Source organism: Myotis lucifugus, unplaced genomic scaffold, assembly GCF_000147115.1.
Source record: "Myotis lucifugus unplaced genomic scaffold, Myoluc2.0 scaffold_18, whole genome shotgun sequence".
In the NCBI taxonomy this organism is placed as follows: Eukaryota; Metazoa; Chordata; class Mammalia; order Chiroptera; family Vespertilionidae; genus Myotis; species Myotis lucifugus.
The window spans coordinates 3,689,343-3,712,605 of record NW_005871066.1 but is presented as its reverse complement, the minus strand read 5'-3'; the positions used below and the strand labels follow the sequence as shown (position 1 = coordinate 3,712,605).

General features: G+C 37.5%; 1 protein-coding gene across 1 annotated transcript in view; it reads left to right on the top strand.

Annotated features, from left to right (window-relative positions):
• The window catches only part of BBS9 (Bardet-Biedl syndrome 9), a 311,978-nt gene that overhangs the window by 126,038 nt on the left and 162,677 nt on the right, over positions 1–23,263 (top strand). The window contains exons 12-17 of the mRNA XM_006085338.3: positions 1,443–1,496; positions 7,162–7,264; positions 8,998–9,102; positions 11,001–11,015; positions 17,531–17,671; positions 22,300–22,395. Of these exons, the coding sequence (XP_006085400.1) occupies positions 1,443–1,496; positions 7,162–7,264; positions 8,998–9,102; positions 11,001–11,015; positions 17,531–17,671; positions 22,300–22,395 (514 nt within the window). The remainder of the gene's footprint in view (positions 1–1,442; positions 1,497–7,161; positions 7,265–8,997; positions 9,103–11,000; positions 11,016–17,530; positions 17,672–22,299; positions 22,396–23,263) is intronic.

The following is a 23,263-nucleotide window of genomic DNA, read 5'->3' as shown; positions in this document are numbered from 1 at the left end:
TTTATGTACTAGCACTAGATTGTAATGTATATTTCCCTGTTGGCAACCTGGAGTGCTGTTTCCTTTTAACTAGGTGTCTCTTTCCAGCTTCATTTTCCTGTCTCATTCTTTTTTTCCTTCATAAGAGATTCTTGAGAGTATCGTATTCATTCCATTGGAAAACATTAGCCCAACGATTTATGTGGCTATGGTGCTGTGGTGTCTTTGGAAAGCCATTTCTCTCTGACTATAGTCTTATTTCCCAAAGGGTGACTTGAAGTACCGAGGTGTTCAGACAATGGATTGAAAAGAGCAGGAAACAGGAGATGTTTGTTTCTTTTCTAGACACTTAGACAGCTAAATGTAAAACATTTCCTGGGTTTTAAGTAATACTATCCCCAAAAGCCTGGCTTAATATTTTATTTTGAATCATTAATATGAAAGCACACATCTGAAAACATAATATAATTTATATTAGAATGGGGTCTTTTATAGAGGAGGCAAGCATTGCTATCTTATCTTCTTGATTGAGTTGGATTCGAGTTTATATATGGTTTCTATGGCGTCATAAATATAATATGAATCTCCAACTCTTAACTATGCTGATGCTCATTATATCATAGCAATCTCCATTGTTTAGATGTGGCTTAGTTTTTCTTAGTAAAAACATTCCAAGTAGGTTAAGTTAAAGTACAGTTGATCTATTCATTGGTTGGATACAGATTTAGGACCTTAATTGTTCCCCAGAAATTCATATGAGTATTACTAAAAAATATGTCCTCCCTCTGTTTTATTCTGTCACAGAGTGATAATTTTTCTCTCTCAATCTTCCACTCTAAAAATAAAATTCATAAAAATGTTATAAATTTTAAGGGAATGTTTGCTCTATTATACAATACTCTGAATTTCTTAAGTGGTAGAAACAGGTAGCCTGGACTGATGCTCAAAGAGTGAACTAGTTTATGGTATGAGCTGGTGAAAAAAAAGTCACACTCCTATTTTTATTTTATTTTCTAGGTGTGAGGCCCCTCAATCTTTTTATTATTAGTTACATGTCTTAGATACATATTCATATTATTAATAAGAATAAAGTACCTTTGGAAGTTAAAAATAAAAGGGCCTAAAAGGATGGCATAATGTTTATCTGGGAAATATAAGGAGGCCGTCTTCTGTGTAATATAAAGAACGAGTTAATAGAATTAATTAGTTTCAACATTCAAGTACATTTGGCAATAGAGCTTGGTAATAAGACCTGTGACCTTTTTTGGGGGGGAGGATGGGTGTTTGAATATTAGCTCATGACTTTCTAGATGAAGACGTCCGAAAAGCCACACGGACTCTTCTAGTCTGTCATCGGAGTGACGAGTCCTTTGCAGTTGGTCCCCGATTTCGGCGGTGGGAAGTGTATGTTGACGTGTAATATTGAAACCATTGTTTCCTTCCTTCCTTCTGTGTGTTTACAGCAAGCTCCTGACGTTGAAGTGGGAACTGACCTTGTCCCTTCAGTCACAGTGAAGGTACTGTACAATGGTTCTAGACTGTGATGTGCACACAATAGTACACATTTCATCATGTTTGTCACTGTTGTCACCCTTTAAACAGCCAATGGAAATGTCATGCAAACACTTGGAATTTGTATGCTTTCCTCAGCCTTGGGTGGTGAATTGACAACCTTCATTGCTTTCTACAAATATGAAACTGATAATTGCATTCATAGCAATATGTACATAATAGAAACAATTGTTATGACTTATTCCTACCATTACTTAAATGTGTTGTATGATCCAGGGTCTTTTTTTCTAGAAACAATTAGCATTTTAAATATGCTAAAGGAATTGCGTCATCACATAGACCAACCAGTTGATTGACGCATCATATATATACTAGGGAATTATGTGAATGCTAATAATAGCTTTCTTCTAGGAATGACTATATGTGTGTTTGAAAAGAATTCCCAACCATCTATCTGCCATAATATTAGCTTTAAAGGGGTGTATTTATAGCAAGAAAATATTAAATGAAGAAGCCACAAAGTAGAGTAGTGACAAATTGATAGTCTTGAAAAAATAGAATATGAAGGATGTGGTTTTGGTTAAAATTTTTAGTCCCGTCATTGTAGAATTTTAGACTAGGACTCAAATGGAGAACCCTCTTAAGGCATTTAGATTAAAGTGTGGTAATCAGTCAGCACATTATTAAGCTGACAATATTTATCACTGCCCAGAGCGTGGAGCCAGGGAAAGTTGTGGATCTTGGCGATTCGCTCAAAACTTGGACAGGGCCTCATATTTTCTTAGATTATGGGTTGCTGTCCTTGGAGGAGCTTGACAGGGTACCAGGCTCTACCAATTGTGTTCGCTTACACTGGGCCCGGCGGGTGGCCCTAGTGTGGGGCTCTGTGGTACAAGTTGAAGGGAGCCCAATCTTTTAACAGTTTCCTAAGCTAATTTTTTTGGATTCTTGCCACTGGAAACAAGGGTGGTCTTTCCCCAGTCTCCCTCCCCTATTCAATCAAAGGCTCTATCTCATTAATACTTCTGAGTCTGGAAAAGCATTAGTGGCAAGAAATCAAACACTTAAGAAAAAAGAAACCCTTCAGAGTTCCAGGAATGATCTATAGACTTGTGTGGGGAAACCCTTTTTATGTCTATCTACTGATACTGTTCAGACACATACACATAATAACTCAGGCGCACACTATACATTGCAGAAAAGTCTTGTACCTCAACCAGATAACATTGCTCATGCTAATTTCCCCCCCAGCTACTGCTGATGGCTACAAGGAAACACACCTTTCTGTCCCAGGCAGCTCTTAAGGCATTTAGATTAAAGTGCCTCAGGTGGACTAGCCACCTCCAGATGCTGGTGTGACACTACCGGGAAGTCTCCTTCACCGGTGGGTTATTGCGTTTGAGAATGACTAAGCCTGTGGTCGGCAAACTGCGGCTCGTGAGCCACATGTGGCTCTTTGGCCCCTTGAGTGTGGCTCTTCCTAAGCCTTACGAGTACCCTAATTAAGTTAATATCAATGTACCTACCTATATAGTTTAAGTTTAAAAAATTTGGCTCTCAAAAGAAATTTCAATCGTTGCACTGTTGATATTTGGCTCTGTTGACTAAAGACTTTGCCGACCACTGGACTAAGCCATTCCTAACGCTCCTGTTGCCACTAAAGAACAGGAGAAAGAAGGCACCACACAGGGTCGCACATGGTCAGCTGGACTTCCGCAGCAGACACAATGCCTTCCTGATTCGGTCTGACAGTTTCTATACACATTTCTGCTATAAATCTCCCCTTCTAGCCTTTTATAACAACAGCGGCCAAGATATATAAGCGTGCATGTTTCCATCATAATAAATCCTGTTAATTGAGAAAATGTTTCCATCCGTTCCACGTGAGCGAAGATGTGGCTGCCTTGAGTAAGTGCGCCTGATGGGAGAGTGGTTTGTTCATACCTGGCCTTTGGAGTCCTGGTTATACACCGAGGATAAAAAAATTCAGTATTCTGTTTCCTAAGGATCATATTTCATTTTGTTAGGAGCAGAAAAGAGCATGGAAAATTCTTGTATTAATGTTTTATACTTTTCCCTTAATATTCTATAATTATTTTTCTCTTAAAATATGAAGTTTACGATCTAGCCAAGTCTTTAACTGTTTTTTTGGCTCAAACACAGCTCTTCTTTGTTACTGTAGTTATTTTCGTCCCACATCTCCTTGATTCACTTTGGAAAGGGCCTCGCCATTGTTGGGGTTCTGTAAGTCCATGTAGGAGAGGTCTCACGGTTGTGCCTCTAAACCAAATGCAGACACTTTTGTGACAATGTGAAGCCGTGTGACCTTTGTCTAAGTTCACGTTGCCAGGCCAGGCAGGCAGAGTGTCTGCTCGCTTACACACAGCCCGGTACTACTTCCAGGATTGCTCACGTTCACTTTTAAAACCGAGCTTTCAGCTCTCTTGCACATACTGGCTGGATGGTCTTGGGCACTTCTTTAGCTTCTCTGAAGCTCTGTCTTTAAAGTGTAAAATGGGGGCACTCGTTCATGTGCACAGTTGTTTTGAGACTTAACCCCGTTTGATTCAGAGCATGGGCTCTGGAGTCTGGCAGCCGGAAGTTCAACTGTGGTCCCCCCACTTACAATCAGAATGTCCCTAGGCGAATCATTTAGCCTCTCTGAGCCACAGTTTTCTTTTCTATAAAATGGCATATAGTAATAATAGCTGTTTCACCATGTTGCAAATAATAAATGAGATAATGCACATAAATAATCTATTAGCATGGTTCTATGAATATAGAAAGCTGCTAATGGTTATCGTTAATGTGATTAATTAAAAATGTATGTATAAGCTAGCATCATATTATTATTAATAGAAAGTATTAAAATGTGTTCCATTTGTTCAGCGGACGAGCTATTTGTAAGAATGTTGTCTGTGGTGCATATCTGGTTTCTTCTCATAATTGCCGTCAGGGTTGGACTAGAGAGGCAGTAGGTTACAATGGTCAGACGTCACTGAGGAAGCTTTGTTCGTGGATGCAGATTCCCCTCATGTATTCCCAGGGCTGATAGAGTAACAACTGAGGGTTCATTGTTCATTTGCTGTGTTTATTGTATTCATCTGCATCAATAGTTGTCTTTTAAAAATTTTACTGTGCAAGTCAAAATTTCATGTTTAACTTATTTTTAAGTTGTACAAATATCCACATTGTTTAAAATTAATTCAAGGTATTTACTGAATCTAATTATATATATAATGTTTGTGGGCCAGTTGTATATTGCTGTATATGGTTTCTCTATTATATGTATGAATGTATGTATGTATGTATATATAATTAAGGAATAGGTGATACATGCCTTTTATTTAAGAGAAACTTCAGAACTACTTTCCTTAAAAATAAGTAAGTCCTTTCATTATGCCAGTTAATAATGAAATATATCTGTCTCATATACTAGTGCCTAGTAACTAGACTGCACTGCCCCATAGCAAAGGTGCGAGGTAGAGAATGCTCCTCAGCTCTGGTGATACTAGGTGTCACGTGAAGAGCAATACCCAGGTCTACTGTGAAAGTCTGTCTTACCACACCAGCCATGTGCACTCCTCTAGGAGAGATTATTCAAAGAGACGGGGCCGTTTAGGAGGTAGATCGAAAGAGAGAGCATGCCCAATGGAAGCCAGATCATTAAGCTTTTTCCTTGACTGCGTGAAAATGATGCCCCTTCTCATTGGCCAGGAAAGGTCACCAGGCTCATGGTTTCTATGCTGCTCCATCCCCAGCAAGTTCCCGACACACTGCTACCCGAGTTCTTAGCTATTGATTCGAATCTGAGTGGGAAGGTTTCCGGCATCATCAAGCGAGAGCACCAGTTTGGAAATCCAGCCAGCTCAGAGATGCAGCGGTGAATGCAGCCATTCTTTGACATTTTCTAGAATTAGTTATGTCGGATATTTTTTGGTTTAAGCCATAGAGGAAAATATAGTGCTTTGATATGTATCTAAGCTATGCATATATAATTAAGGAATAGGTGATACAAGTCTTTTACTTAAGAGAAATTTCAAGACTACTTTCCTTAGGAAAAGTAAGGAAATTTTTTTATTAAATATATATTTTTTTAATGTTTTCAGAGAGGAAGGGAGAGGGAGAGAAAGCTAGAAACATCAATGACGAGAGAGAATCATTGATTGGCTGCCTTCTTCACATCTCACCCTGGGGATCGAGCCTGAAACCCGGGCATGTGCCCTGACTGAGAATCGAACTGTGACCACCTGGTTTATAGGTCGATGCTCAACCACTGAGCTACACTGGCTGGGCAAAGTAAGGAAATCTTTAGAGAATAATTGACTTGTGTAAAATGTAATACACTGATAGTGGTTAAGATAAATAATTCATGATGCCACATCTATATGAAAAGAAGAATGAACACATATAATATTTCATGATGTAATTATTTATCAGCAATTGATGGCAGATATCTTCCTTTGCTTTTGATAGAACATTTCTAAGTTAAAAATTTAAATTAAAAAATTAATTTAAATGAAAAAAATTTTTAAATCATAGTTGACATACAATATATTAGTTTTAGGTGTACAGCACAGTGATTGGGTATTTATATAACTTACAAAGTAATCACCTGGATAATGGTGAACATTTTTAATAGCTTTATTGAGATGTAATTTAGATACTATACAATTTACTCATTAAAAGTACATAATTCAGTGATTTTTAGCATATTTGCAGAGTTGTTGAACTATCACCATAATTTAATTTGAGAACATTTTCATTCCCCTTAAAAATGGCCCCATTCCTATTAGCTGTCACTTCCTGTTCCCTTCTCTCCTGCTCCCCCCTCATTCCCCCTCTCCATCCCTCAGCAACTGCAAGTCTATATCTGTCCTTATAGATTTGCCTATTCTGGACATTTCATATAAATGAAATCATACAATATGTGTTTCTTTGTGTCTAGCTCCTTTTACTTAGCATACTACTTTTAAGGTTTGTCCATGTTGTAGCATGTGTCAGCACTTCATTTCTTTTTATTACCGATTAGTATTTCATTGTATGGATATACTGGATTTTGTTTATCCAGTCATCAGTTGATGGACATTTGGGTTGTTTCTACTTTTGGCTTTTATGAATAATGCTGGTTTGAACCTTTGTGTACAAGTTTTTGCATGAACATATGTTTTCATTTCTCGTGGCATGGAATTGTGAGATTGTTTGGTAAATTTATGTTTAATTTTTAAAGAAACTGTTAGACTTTGTGTGTGGCTGTACTATTTTACATTCCCATCAGAATATATAAGGGTTCTAATTTCTCCACGTTCTTTCTAACACCTATTTCTGTCTGACCTTTTGATTATAGTATTCTAGTGGTTGTGTAGTAGTATCTCATTGTGGTTTTAATTTGTGTTTTGTAGCAGTTAAAGATATTGAGCATTTTTTCATGTGCTTTTTAGCCTTTCCTGTGTCTTCTTTGGAGAAAAGTCTGTTTAACTTCAGGGCCCAGTCTCTAACTGAGTAGGACACTTCATTCTACCACTTACGTTACATGTTACGTTTTGTAGCTTCTCATTTTTTTTTAGATGATGTTTCCTAATTATTTGTACTGATTTTTAAGTAGTTGTGATATGTTATTAATTTGGATAGAATATAATTTGTAGTTACTAACAATTTCTATTTCCTTAGGTCACACTGCAGAATCGAGTGGCATTGCAAAAAGCCAAATTATCAGTCTACGTGCAGCCACCTTTGGTATTGTCACGTGACCAATTCACTTTTGAATTGACCGGTGAGTGTTTGGTTTTGGCTTAAAGTCTATCGTAGTTTGAGGTTGTCTTTTTTTAAAATTAAATTTTTTTTATTAGTGTGTTCCTTTCGTGGATGTATTTCTTGTCTGAATTGTGAGACTGGTATCTGCCTGAAATTAATGCTTGTGTTGTTTGGCTTATGGTGTTTTCCCTCTAAGCATCAAGCATGGACATTCAATGAATGGTTGTTGAGTCTGAAGTAATTACAGATTTCCAAGGGCTTTCCTTAACTAGGTGGACCTGTAATTGTACTTAAACACTGTAATTTGGAAGGCTTTCTTTATTAGTGTTTCTCTAGTGAGCTATTTATTGAATCAGTAATGTTTGAAGAAAGAATATTGACTTTGGAGTCTGGCCGGAATTTGAATCCTGGCCCCGACTCTCACTCTATGTGTAACCTTGGGCAAACTACATTAGTAATTACTTGGAGCCTCCGTTTTTTCAGTCTGCAGAAAGGGATAATGATGTCTTTCTTGTAGGGCTGTCTTGAGGATTTAATGAAAAAATGAATCTATGTAAGGTATCTGCAATAATGCCTATAATAGGGCACCTCTTGGCATAGAATCTCTTATCCCCTCCCACTTACATGTAAGTTGTCACTGATTCTGTTAAAGTGATTTCTGAATTATCTTTCTTTGTTTACTGTCACAGTTCAGCTGGGGAGCCTATGTCTTATTCAGGGAGTCAAGGACATCTCTCTCTTTTTTGCCTTTGTATAACCAACTCTTACCTGAATGCCTGGCAGATAGTGGGAACTCAATAAATTACTCATTGAGTGAGTGAAGGAATGGTTGAATGGCTGAAGTAGCCTTGGAGATGATACCTAACAATTGGTTTCTCATTTTATTTTCTAATTTTATTTAAAAAATATTTTTATTGATTTCAGAGAAGAAGGGAGAGGTAGAAACATCAATGATGAGAAAGAATCATTGAATCATTGGTCAGCTGCCTCTTGCATGCCCCCCACTGGGGTTCGAGCCCACAGCCTGGGCATGTGCCCGGACCAGGAATCGAACCTGTGACCTTCTGGTTCATATGTTGATGCTCAACCCCTGAGCTACACCGGCTGGGCTGTTTTCTAAATTTTTACAATAATTTCAATTTATCTTTTTAAAATACATTCTGAACAATTTATTTTTCCAGTTACAAACCCGTTAGGGCTTTCTAACCCAGGTTGGAGATCACATGCCTGATTACAGAAGGCTGTGCGCAATCTGCTGTCTCTATTGTTGTGGTTCCCTCACATCCAGTCCCCTCCTTGGATTTCCCCTGCAGTCTTGTCCTGACCATGAGAAAGTGCTGTTCCCCACTCCCACAGGCTCTTGCCCTTTTGTACCCTTGTCTCTGTCCATGCTGCCTGTTCACCTGAGCAAAGAGAAGCGGTCGGGTAGGGTGTTCGGTCCCCTTGCTCTAAAGTCAGCTCCCAGCTGTGTCTTAGCTATGACCTTGGGCAGGCCTCTTACTCTCTAGCCAGTTCCCTCTTGCACGTGTCCCCGCCCCCCCCCCCCCACACACAAACAACAATAACAAAAAAAGAAAGGAATGGGGATAATAATACCACCCACCTTATAGGATCATTGTGAGGATTAAATGAGTTAATCCATGTGAAGTGCTTAGGACAGTAGCTGGCATACAATATAGGCCTAATTTGAATGGTTGTTAATAATCACTGTCCATAATTATGTAACTTCCATTACTTTCACATTGCTTATAGCACCAGAGATGACTAGAACGGTGGCCTTTTCTGTTTTTCTGAAAGGAAGTTATGCACCACCTGAATTGGAAGGAAATGCTGTTGTTTCTTATGCCAGACCAACAGGTAAACAAGATTAATCACCCCTTTGCACTTGTAGTTATGAGTGAAATGTTTAAGTGGTAAGATGGGAAAACACGTTGTAAAATATTATTAAATGAAAAATGATTCTTTTCTAGTGTTAAAATTGTATGTCCAAGTTATATTAATGTGTTATGAATAATTAGTGATAAGTCAATTTAGTGGATTTCTATATATAATGTTTGATTCTATTTTTTCAGTTAATAGCAAATATGATATACTTTTACTCTCACTAGAAGAATGGTATATAGTCATACTTTATCTGTTTGAACTAAAGAGAAAAACCTAGTCTGAATAAATGAAAGACTGTTAGGGTTACTCTAACATTAGATTAATGTTCAGAGTTTTAGATATTGTTTTAGTGACTAATTACCCTTTAGTTGGTTTAAGAGCAGACCTAGTATAATTTGATCTGTATTTAAAAACAACAACCTCTTTTTAGGTTAAAAAGGTTATTTTTAATAAAATGATGGTTGCCAAAGGTCGGGGAAGGTGTGTAAAATGGGAAGATGTTGGTCAAAGGATTCATACTTCTAGAATGAGTAAGTTCTTGTGGGGGAGGGGGGTGTCTAATGTATAGTGTGATGACTATAATATACAATACTGTATGATATGCTTGAAAGTTGCTAAGTGAGTAGATCTCAAATGTTATCACCACAAAAATGATAATTATATGAGGAGAAGGAGATATTAACTAACTTTATAGTGGTAATCTTTTTGCAATATATATGTGTATCAACTCATCACATTGTATACCTTAAACTTACATATGTCAATAATATCTCAATAAAGTTGGAAAAAAGGGGAAAAGGTTATCTTTAGTCCAGTTGAGATTCAATTATTATAAGTTTCAACTTAATTGAGTCAATCAATTTTATATATTTTTCCTGTATAGTTAATTTTTTATAGTAACAGTTTGACAGTTGATTGGTAGAAGAAAATTCATCATTGCTTTTTGTCATTTAACCAAACATGATTAAATGTAATGTAACTGATAATAAGGTATTTCAGCAGTGTTACATTTTTTTTTAGTTTTTTTCCTTCTACTGATGCCCACTTTGCTTATTTTAGTAATGTTTTTAGTAATTATTGTAGTTTTTATTTTGCCTAAGGGAATTTTCAGGCTCATGTATTGACAATTTTATGCTCTGAGTTGATTTTATAACTTTAGTACATTTTCAAAGTGGAAAAAATGCTTAAAAATATATTATAAAGTTGTAAAATAAGTCTGTGAGCTGCTTGTTGCATGTATCAGTTTTAGCTATTATATTTTTCTATAGTCAGAATTTTAAAAAACTATAAATTATTGCTAAACAAAAAAGCATAACATTAATTGGTTGAAAATATATTAGAAATTAAAGTAAAAAAAAGTAGGTAGAAGTAAAAGAATAGCAAGAATAGCAACTCACCCAAAGACATTACAGCATAGTGGTATCTACTGGCTGAAATTATAATATAAGCAAGACTAACTGGAAATATTATTATGATTATGTATTTGGTCTTTCATGCAACTGTTTTCCCAGCAATGCATTTAATGCTCTTGATGCCATTTACGTGCTGAGGTTGGTTTGCTGTTTGGCTAGATCATATATCTTTATCTCTTTTTGCCACTTTTGCAATGGAATAGCACACTCTCATGGACTTCTGAGAATGGAAGTGCAGATATATTGTTAGATTTCATTTATTCATGTTTTACTCGTCAATTGTGGATTAACCTTAACTCATTTTTATTGGAGAGCAGTTTAAATCATCAGTGAGAATCTTGAAAAATTTAATTTATATTTTTAAGCAGATATGTATTAAATTTGTGTTGTAATTTTACCATAGGTAATTTGTTGCATTCTTTCTCCCCTAACCCTTTCTGCATTGCCTCTGATGGATAGATCGAAGTCCTGAAGGTAGGTAAGAAAAATAATTTAGAACTAAATGAATTTCTGAACTGAAATGTGGTCAGTGAATTGAGTTGGTATTATAACATGAATTAACTGTTTTTATAAACTATTGTTTTAAATTAAATTTAGGGGGGTGACATTGGTTAATATAATCATACAGGCTTCAGGTATGGGTTTCTATGTTATAAGACCTGCATATTGCACTGTGCCCACTACCCAAAGTCAGATCTCCTATCACCATATATGAGGACTCCATTCACCCTCGACCCCCTTCCTCTGGCAACCACCACACTGCTGTTTGTGTCCACGAGTTTTAGTTTTAAATCCCACATATGAGTGAAATCATATGGTTCTTAGCCTTTTCTGACGGATTTATTTCACTTAGCATAATAGTCTCAAGGTCCATTGGTGTTGTTGCAAACGGCAGTATTTCATTCTATGGACTGCTATTTTAACTATAGAAACCTCTTTAAGGATGATTCATTTCCTTGATCTGACTATGGAGAGTATACTACATGTTTCCTCTCATAGAGACTTGCCATTTAGCAGAGTCATGAGAAAGAATGAAGCTCCATATCTCTTTAAAAAAATCAGGTGTCATTGACAAGTGATTTCTGACTGGTGATTTACCTGTATGCTCTGTTATCTTATTTTACTAAAATGAAGAAATAGTAAGGACACAAGGTGTTTGCCACGGAGTTCTAAATTGTCTGTTTTCTCTGTGCCCCAACAGACCCACCTCTGTCTCTGGTCAGCATGCCATGCGTGCTCATTCTGTGGGCCTATTCTTTGTCTTGTTTAGAATTTATGGGGGAATGCCATCCCAGGTCTGACCCCTTGATCTTGTCCGGGTCAGTATGAATTGTTAACCCATTTTGTATTCCTCCAAACCTTTGTTTATGAGTCTACTGTGAAACTGACCATAATGTGAATTTCATTAAGTTTTTTCCTTTGAGTCCCCTAGTGGATTTTGAGCTCTCTGGGAGACAGGTTCGAGCACTCATCTTTGAATTATACGATATTAGGATAAATGACAGACACTATAAAAGAATCTTCTGCCCTAGCTGATTTGGCTTAGTGGATAGAGTGCCAGCTTGTGGACTGAAGGGTCCTGAGTTCGATTCCAGTTAAGGGCACATGCCCGGGTGGTGGGCTCGATCCCCAGTAAGAGGTGTGCAGGAGGCAGCCGATCAATGATTCTCTCTCATCATTAATGTTTCTATCTCTCTATCACTCTCTCCCTTCCCCTCTGAAATAAGTAAATAAATATGTATTAAAAAATAATTAAAAAATATATATATAAAAGAAAGAATCTTCTGCTTTGATTATTTTCCTCATAGACACAGACTTTATTTGGTTTATCTTCATATTAGCTATTTAAAATAAATATTAGATAACAATGTTAATTCATTAATAATAAATACATAAAATACTTTAAAATAATGGCAATATTTGCTCATAAAGTTTTGGTGATGCCAACTACCTTAGTTGCATAGTATTTGGAAGGTGAAAATGCACTTATATGAGAAATATTTTAACAGAAGTATGTGATTAGCTTAATAACATAAAGTAAACTAGTCAAATTAGAATTTGGGTTATTAAAAATGCAAGATTGCACATAGCTGATAAAATTTGCACTAACTTTTGTGAAATACCATATTCATATTATTTAAATGATTTGTTTCACCATATTCATATTATTTAAATGATTTAAAAAAAGTAATTTATTCCCTCTTACTGTAAATTCAGTCCCAACCATTAGGGGGAAAAATCACAATATATGGAAATTTGAGTATTTCAGTACAAAGCAAAAGCTGGTTGTAATAATCTCATGATATATTTTAAAATTATAATTAAGCTTTGGGGAGTCGAGTTGAAACACCCAGCTTCAGCTAGCAGGCAAGAAAAGAAAGGCTGCCACTGAGCTCCCACTTTGCACACGAGGCTTCAGGTTTCAAAGACGGTCCGTTTCATTGACCTGATCTGTTCAGGCTGCAGTGCCGATAAGCAGTCTTGCTTTTACTCACGGCAAAGAGGGAAGCAAACGAGGTTTTATGTTGTCCCATAAGAGTTAGTCTCCATGATTTCTGCGTTCAAGTTACATGACATGGGAGGTGTAACAGGACTGCAGTTGGAGCACAGTACGTAGCCAGACATAACAGGAAGGGATCAAGGAAGTTCTGGCTACCAGACACCGCTACTGCTTGGGGCGCCTTGTTTTCAGAATGAAATGACTCTAGCAGGCCGCTGGAAAGAGTGCTACAGGCGCTGTGTGGAAGTGTAATGCATATGCATAGTTATTCTACTTTGATATATATGCCCCCCCCCCTTCTCTTTTTAAAACGCATTTTGGCTTCCCTCTTGACAGTGATACTGGCTCTTGGGTGTGCCAGGTGTAGTCAGAATTCTCTTCCTGGAAAAATTGTTCCATCAGGAGTGGTTTTGATGTGACTTTTCTTTCTCAGTGTTAAATAATTTTGTGATTAATTGTACCAAGTAGTTGCAACTGCCCATTTCCTCTAGCAGGTTAGCGAGGGAAGTGTTTGGAGGCGATTATACTTGGTAAAGACTGCAGCACAAAGTCAGTCTGATGAATGAGTAGGCCAATATTTGAATATTATAAATGACCACATTTTTTTTCTCTCAGCTTAAAATTGAGTTGAATAAGCCTGTTTGCCAACAACACAGAGAAAATATCACTGATGGTAGGCAAAGTTAGGACCAATTAGGCTCTTTCAACTGAGCTGAAAGCTAGTTGAAAGTCTTTGAATACATGTAATTCTTTCCTTCCTTATTATAGATGCGCACATGTGCACACTCACACATATCTCCACGTGGTTCTTATGTACAATGGTAGCCTGAAGAATAATTGTAGCCAAATTTACATTTCAAGATTCTTAAGAAAATGTAAATCTCAATGGAAATGTGTCTCTGATAAACACCACAATTGCATACTAGAGATTGTATTTTGAAATGCTTGGTTTTTAATTTGATGAAAAATAATATAAAATACTGGCATTGTGATCTTTTAAAAAAGGATACGGTTTCTTTAAACTGGTTTCTGAAGGATTTAATATTTTCTTTTTAAATATATCTTTATTGATTTCAGAGAGGAAGGGAGAGGGAGAGAAAGATAGAAACATCTATGATGAGAGAGAATCATTGATTGGCTGCTTCTGTACACCCCACACTGGGGATCGAACCTGCAACCCAGGCATGTGCCCTGACAGGGAATGGAACTGTCACTACTGAGCCATGCCAGGCGGGCAGATTTTATATTTCCCCCCCAAATGGTAAAACTTTTTAAGTTGCCATCATTTTATAATCAAAATTTTAAGTATCATTTTCCAAAATAATGTTTTCCAAATGTCCTATGAAACAGGTTTACAGTTCCTAGAGAAAAAGGGAATTCTGGAGGGTTCTACAAACCTTAGCAATTGTAGACGGTTGCCCAAATGTGCGATACTGTGTAAGGACCCTGTCTAGAGTTTGCGGGATATTCAAGGCCACTCTGAGCGTGGGAATCCTAATCAGGAGTGTTCAAGGCTAAGTTACTATACGCAGGTGCAAGAAGCAAGGACACAGCTATCTTACTGTTTGTATGCTGCGCAAGCATGCCCGTCTATAACCCAAGATAGTGAGGTCACTATTTGGCAAGAAGCCTCTTTTGTCTAAGTTAGTATTAAAGGATGTTACTGACCAGCAGGCAGGGGGGCTGGGAGGCAGCTGCTTAGTGAGGCTGTAGCCCTAAAGATGGCTCCTGTATAGCTCCTATGTTGGAGGCTACTGCGACTTTGTCGGAAAGATGTATTGTTACCTAGCCGGTGTATGGCGACTGTATGGGACTTTACTTTGAAGGACTGCTTTGTCTAAAAGCTCCTGTTGGAGCCTGGGCTACAATAAAGACTCTCTTATATACCCACAACTTCTCATGGCTTCTCTGTCGAATACCCGGAGTCCAAGGAGGTCCAGTCCCTGCCAGAGGGGTGTGGACCCAACATACTGTCATTAACTAACTTCACTGGACTGTGAATTGAGTTATAATGTATTTCCCTTGTTGGGTTTATTAGTACTTATAAGCATTTGTTCCAGTTTCTGAAAACATATATACACCACCAGTTTCTTTAGCTCTGGGTTCTTAGAGATTTAGTACCAATATTCAAATATAGGCTCATTAGCATAAGGCTAGTGTTGTTGATCATGATTAAATTTTTTACCACAAATTCAATCAGTACCTGGTCCAGCGAAACAGAGCCACGGTCTTAGCAGTATAGTTTTAGAAGCACATTTACAGCCAGATTTTGTTTGAACAATTAGCTCAGACTTTGGTTCCAAGTACATAGAAGATCGCTTATTTTTGTGCATAAAGAGTTATCCGAAGGTGAAGCATTTCCCCCCACTATTCATTAAAAATGAAGGAAATGAAGATAGGTTTCAGGTTTTGAGGCTTTAATTTATCTATTGTAGAGGAAATATATTAGTAGGTACAGTTCCATAATTTGGAGATATGTGGAATATATGAAATTGGAAAAACTAATGCGTCCTAATATTTTGTGTGTGGTGACATTCATAGTTGTGCTTTGAGCAGTAGCTTAGATCATGCTACCATAATATTTTGAGTCGAAACATTTTACCATTGCCCTGGCTGGTGTGCTAAGTGGTTAGAGTCTTGGCCTGCACACCGAGGGATGCGGGTTCAATTCCTGGTCAAGGGCATGTACCTGGGTTGCAGGTTTGATCCTAGGCCCCAGTTGGAGTGCATGCGGGAGGCAACCAACCCATGTGTCTCTTTCACATCAAAGTCTCTCTCTCTCTCTCTCTCTCTCTCTCTCTCTCTCTCCTTTTCTTTTTTCTTCCCTCCCTCCCTCCCTCCTTCCCTTCTGCTCTTTCTAAAAAGCAATGAAAAAATATCCTCGGGTGAGGATTAAATTTTTTTTTTTGCCATTGCAAAGTACAAATAAACATGCCTTTAAATCTCACAGAATGTCAGGATATATGTAATACCCTGGGACCTTTCTGAAGAGTCACAGTTATACTTTGCATCTAGGATTCCAGAAGTGAATTAAACATCTGTTGGTTATGAGCAAAAAATGAGCTACGTAAAATTTGATGGATAATAGATTATGTTGGAGAATGACAAATATGCTCCCCGTGCTCTGAAAAAGTCTTTAATTGACCTCGTATATCAACATGTTTCCATTGCTGATGATCTCTCGCTATCCCACTGAACAAGTAATACTGAAAAGTATAGTCCCAGCTTGGATGTAGAGTAAGCCACTCAACCCCAACTGGCTTAAACAAAATATGTTGCTAATTTGGAATCATGTTCCCAAACTCCAACTGCTCTTACTTTACTATTTCTAAGTTGCTCACTGACTCCACTGTAAGGCAGTAAAGGGATGAATGTGTGGCCCCATCAAGTAAAGTACAGCAGGTTCCGAGATACAGGCTTCTGTATATTACCTATCAAGTACAGAACCCTAGAATAAAAGGAGAGAAAACGAAAGTTGTAGAATTGCTTTTCTGGATTTATAAGTAGAGAGCCCACTTTGCTTTGGTTTCAGTATCGTTCTCTTTAAAAATATTGAAAGGAATTGATTTTTAAAAACTTTTAATCCTGACATAAAAGTCTTCATTGTTATGTATTGTTCAGTTACCTATTTAAATATGCCTGTGTACATAAAAAACAAAATTTGACAATTGAATGACTATGGAAGCCTTTAAAAATGTCACTTAACTGGTATGTGAAGTTAAATGGATTGAGAAAAATTGAATCATATGAAGGTAATATTCTTAATATTACTGTATAAAATGTCATGAACTTCAGTAGATCTTAAGTAGAACAAATTCTGCTTTCATGTTGTAATTTATTGCAAATTGTTAATTGTAATTTGAATTTTCAGTAAGTAAAAAAGCCTAAAGGTTAAAAAATTTGTGTGTGGGGATAGAGAAATTATGAAATATAGTCATATAAAGTCTTTCTGATGTAAATTTGATATTCATTGCTCATCTTAGCTGAGAGTCTTAAATTAGGGCAAGAACTTTGAAGGTCTTAGTTTAAAGATAGTTCAGTAATTGACTATAACTCTATATATAGTGTTGAAGTGTTTCTTGATTTTAAAAATATGGTATTACTATTAAAGGCAGACCTCATGCCTGTGTTTTTTCTAAGATTTTATTTCTGCCTTTCACTTTTAAAAAATCTGCAATACTAGTCCTCGTGATCTTTTTAGTTTTTAAATTATGGTTGACATTCAATATTGATTTCGGGTGTACAGCATAGTGATTAGACATTTATATAACTTACAGTGATCCCTGATATTGCCTTCTGCTTTTTGACAATAATATAAACATGTGAATTATGATAATAATGTGCAGTTCAGTTATGCTAGACAAAATGGGCAGGCAGCAGACTTTTAAACTGGGATATGTTGCTGCTCAGACTGTTAGTAGTACAGATTTTTTGTGTATCAAATTATTTGACACATTCGTGACTCTGCATTTCTCCCTTTTTATTTCAGGCATTCCTCGGGTTACTCAATGTAAATTCAGACTTCCCCTGAAATTAATCTGTTTACCAGGCCAACCTTCAAAAATTGCAAGCCACAAACTAACGATTGATACCAACAAACCTCCAGTCTGCCTTCTCAGTCTCTTTCCAGGTAGGCCTTACATGCCTGTAATATATCAGAAATGTTAAGAATTTAGAATGGAATCCTTCACCAGCAGGTAATGATGGGGTAATTATCAGATAATTGTTAAGTCAGAATATGAAAATGCCTCCAGGATTTTTCCCTTGCCTGTTCAAAGGCGAGTAGCTTATATCAACAAGGTAATGAGGTGTACCTTTTAAGTTTGATTAAAATTAGTATAATCGTTATTTTGTTTTAGTATCCAGAGACGAGAACATCAAATGTTTCTCTTTAGACTGTGGAATTTTTTGGCTCGGAATGTAAATATTTATTATTCACTTTCATTGTAGGTTTCTGGATAGGTACCTTTCTAAAGCACAGTCTTATGTCCCTGAAAAGTAATCGCCTAAGTAGGTGCTCTTTGTGGTTCTGCTGCCTGCAGCAGCTGGAATGTTCGAATGTTCGTTCTCTGGCCCTGATTGCTTAGAAGGGGCTCCGTATATAAAGCTTCAGCATCACAGTGAACATTTGGGGTAATCTGTGAAGGTGTGACTTTCTCCAGGTGTCAGTTTTCCTCTGAGTAACTTAGAAAAAAGAGAGGCATCGATTGGATGAAGCATCTGCAGTAACCAGGTTTCTAATGTAGCCCTCTAGTCACTTTCTTGGTGATGGGGTGGAATTAAAAAAAACAAATCTGGGAATTAAATCAACCCTCTTAAATCCCTCATTAAAAAATCGTCACCATTGACTCTGAGATGCATCCTCACCCTTGCATTAGTGGGTAGGATTTAGAATACAAAGAGTATTTCCCACAAGCTTTAGCGATTTATGGTAAGTCAACTTTTGTGTTATTAACTACTTAAAGTGCTTACAATTTATTTTTCATGAATTTGAAGTGTTTAAAAAGCGTTGTTTATGTATAATGAAAAGCCTTCAAAATGGAATGCTTTATTTTATTTTATTTTTTTAATTATTAGTTAAGGTATTACAAATGTGTCCTCATCCCCCCCATTAAACCCCCATCCTCCCCCGCCCCACTCATGCTCTCATCCCCCTGTTGTCCATGTCCATTGGTTTGGCTTATATGCATGCATACAAGTCCTTTGGTTGATCTCTTCCCCTTGGCCCCTCCCTCCCCTACTTTCCCTCTGGGGATTGATAGTCTGATCACTGTTTCTCTGTCTTTGGATCTGTCCCCGTTCATCAGTCTATGTTGTTCTCTATATTCCACAAATGAGTGAAATCATGAGGTATTTATCTTTCTCTGACTGGCTTATTTCACTTAGCATAATGCTCTCCAGTTCCAAAATGGAATGCTTTTTATTACAATTGACCTATTCTTTAGTTTGGCTTGAGTTTGGGTATACCAGGTATATATGTATATTGTTAGCAAATGGTTTTGTACCTTTTGGTTTTTCCCTTCCCTTTCCTTCCTTCTTAGTCATTTTCATATAACAAATTTGGATTATAAAGAAGGCAGAAACAGTCACTACCTTCACAACATCTTATACAAATGTATTAATTCCTTGGGTCTCCTATACTATCCTGGAAATTTAGTAGGAAATTATATGCTGCACACCGAACTTATTGGTGCCTTATAAAAGTGGTTAAGACCTTGGCTTCTGAGTGGTTGACATTTACTGTGGATGGATAAAACCCACAGAGGCTAGATAAAAATGCAGGCTTTTGATCAGAGAGGTAATCTCTGGAAGCCTAGGAAAGCTTAGGTACGTGTTTCTCCTGATTTGGGGCTCAATTGTTTTGATATCGTTGGTATCTTAGACTCATCAGCACATATTTGCTTCTTACTTACTTTAGAAATAGGATTCAATGACAGATTAAAAAAAATTTCCTTCAAGATCCAATGTATGTGATACAGCCGGTTCTTTTTGGGAGATCTTGGATCTGTGTTCATATTAAACATGCTAGAATCCTGTCATTGTTCAACATAAGCACTCTTGGTACTTTTTCACTTTTCCATTTTTCACTCTTGGTATATAAGACTTTTATGTATTGATGTCAAGTAATGTTGGATCAACCTGTCCTTGAGTTCCAGATTTCAGTGATGCTGTCTTTTCAACCTTTGTTTCTCCTGGCGCTGTATTTTGGGTGGTTTCTGTTGCTGTACATTCGAGTCACTTTCTTCTGCAGGGTGTGATGTGTGCCCACTCAGCGTGCTTCACCTCAGACAGTGTAGCTGTCATCTCTCAAGAGTGATAGGGTCTCTTCTTCTTCTTCTTAAAACCATCTTCCATGTCTGTAATAGAATGTCCTTGAACATACAGAACAACATAATAATGTTTAAATGCCCTTGTCTATGAGTCTGTCATCCATGTCATTTCTGAGTTAGTTCTGATTGATTTGCTCCCTCTTATGGATTGTAATTTCTTCCATCTTTGCATGTCCTGTAGTTTTTGTTTGAAGAACAGAACTTCTGAATTTTATCTAGCTGTGTGTTGAGTACTTTAGTTTTCCTCTAAAACTTCTTGAGCTTTTTTTTTTCTGAGACACTGTGAAGTTACTTGAAAAAGTTTGATCCTTTCAGGTGGTGGTAGGCAGGATGGGAGCAACATTTTATTCGAGGGCAAACTTCACCCACTTCTGAGGGCGAACTCTTCCATGTGTTCTGCACGATGCCTAGGGAATTAGGCTGGTTCCTATCCTGGCCAGTGAGAACAGGGCTGGTTCCTGGCTCTGGGTGGGATCACAGATTCCATGTTCCCTGTAATCTTTTTCTGTGGTCTTCCCTCAGCCTCACGTAGTTTCCTTACAGGTGTGGACTGATTGGCATTGGGATAGGTACTCCAGGGGCACTTTGCAGATCTCTGCAGACCTCCCTCTGTCGCGCTCTCTTCTCTGACACCCTGCCTGTGAACTTGTGCAACTTTGACCTTTCCAGACTCCCAATTCTATCTCCCTTCTTGGGGAGAATGCTTTGTTGCACCTCGGTTCCCCAACCTGTCTTGAGGCCTACAGATCTTTCTCAAGGCAGTAAACTGGGGCAATCATAGGGCTCACTCTGTGTGTTTCTTGTTCGGAAGGGGTCATTGTTCAATTCTTGATTTCCAATGTATTAACAAAAAGTATTTCAGCCCGGCAGGTGTGGCTCAGTGGTTGAGAGTTGACCTATGAACCAGGAGGTCATGGTTTCATTCCCGATCAGGGCACATGTCCAGGTTTCAGGCTTGATCCCCAGTGTGGGGTCTGCAGGAGGCAGCCGATCAATGGTTCTCTCTCATCATTGATGTTTCTATCTCTCTCTCCCTCTCCCTTCCTCTCTGAAATCAATAAAAATATATTTTAAAAAAGTATTTCATATTTTCTGTCCCATTTTTTTAGTTGTTTCCGATGGAAGGGTAACTGTGGCTCCAGTTTCTCCATCTTGGCCTGAAGTGAAAGTCTCCAACATTATAATTTTTGTTTGTTTGAGTCGGAATTCAAATGTGGTTTACATTTTGCAATTTTTTAATATGCATTTTTGGTATCTCCTTTTCTATAGGTTTTTACCCCTTCATCTCCCTTTTAACTATTTGTTGAAGAGTACATATTATTTTTCCTATGTGTTTCTCACACTCTGAATTTCACCCATTACATCCCTGGGACGTTGTTTAATATTTATTTTATCTGTCCACTTTGTTGCCTGTAAATTGCAGTTGCAGCTAGAGCTAGTAGTTAAGCTTAATTATTTTGGCCACATTGCTTAATGAATGGTGGTTTATGCTTTCAGCAGGGGGACAAGATATCTGCTTGTCTCTTTTTGTTTGTGATGGTCTCAGCCATTGATATTCAGTGCTGAGATCCATTCATTCACTGGAAGTTGAAAATAGTTATATTCTATTTCTTTCAAGCTTCCTTCAGTTTTTGACTAAAATAGTTCTATTTGGAGAACCTTCCCTTATGTACTGTGGGTTATGTGGTGCACAAGTAGGATCACCAGCATACATGCATGGTTCCCTGTGTTTATTACTGATTTTTAAAATAATGAGTTGCCTGGCCAGTGTGGCTCAGTGGTTGAGTATCAACCCATGAACCAGGAGGTCAGGGCACATGCCTGGGTTGTGGGCTTGACCCTCAGTGTGGAGTGTGCAGGAGGCAGCCGATCAATGATTCTCTCTCATCATTAATATTTCTATCTCTCTCTCTCCCTTCCTCTCTGAAATCAATTAAAAAAAAGGGGGGGGGGTTGATTCTCTAATCCTCCAAGACTGATAATTTGGCTTTTTTTTGGTATCAACATAAACACTTTAATTGTATTTGATGTGTTTCACTCCATTGCAGCTATTATTTTTTGATACTTAAATATTTTCACCTCTGGCCAGTGATAGTCTCTTTAAATTGGCTCTTACATCCTTTTCACACAACTCTGCTAGTTACTGGTCATTTCCTTGCTTCTGTTCTAGGTTCACCTGTGCATGTCTTACCTTAGACCTAGAATGAACCAGCAGGAGAAAGGAAATGAGATGATTTCAGAGAGTTCTTATGAGGCAGAAATTTTAGCAACTGGAAGCTAACATGAGGATCAGTTAATCTAATTCATGCATGGGCTTTAAACATGACTAGTGACATAAAACATGCTTGTCATCAGCTAAGTTTCCTGTTTCGACTATTGTCTTACCTCATGGTTATGTAAAGTGATCCCCCCCCCCTTTTTTTTGCAGGCTTTGCCAATCAGTCCGAAGATGAACAGGTGAATGTAATGGGTTTTCGATTCTTAGGTGGTTCCCAAGTTACTCTTCTTGCTTCCAAAACCTCTCGTAAGTAAACCATGGAGTTATGGCTTTTGAAATTTTCTATTAAGTGCACTACATCATCACCAAGGTTTTCTGCAAAGGGTGGTGTTCAGCTAAATATTGAAAACTAAGAGCCATAGTATTAAGTATATAGGACATAAAAGTTATAAAGCTAGGTCCTATTTTATTAGAGATTTATCTTTGTTTGGGGATGAGGATAGTTTGAGGGAAAAATTTAAAGGATTGAAAAATGTTTATGAGATAGGTATATGCTGAACTAGATTTTAGGGACTATTAGAAACTGGAATTAATTTTTATGTGTGCATATATTCTTATATCCTTTTTTAAAAAAATCCTGACCCCAGCATATGTTTTTATTCATTTATTTTTTAGAGGGAGAGGAGAAGAGAGAGAGAGTGAGAGAGAAACATTGATCGGTGTTTCCCATACATGCCACAACCAGGAGTTGAACCTACAACTTAGGCATGTGCCCTGATCGGGAATCAAACTGGGAACCTTTTGGTGCACAGGATGACGCTCCCACCAACTGAGCCACTGGCCAGGGTGACACTGTTTTGTTTGGATTAGCTTTGATCTTCACTTGGATGCTGGAATAATTTTTGTACATTTCTTTTGTTAAACTATTCTCTTTAGTTAAACTAAAAAATTGTTGCCAACATGTCCTTGGGAAATTGTACAAATATGTTTGACCTCAGTTTATGATGCTGTATGATGAGTTGGTAATTGAGATCATTTAAAAAAGGCAAGAAGTTATTCCATGTGAAAAATGGGGATATTTATGTCCTAATGCATTATGTTTATTATTTTTTAGATAAAGTGACTTTTAGAGCATTGCTGTAGGGCATGATTACTTTACCATTCTGTAAATATC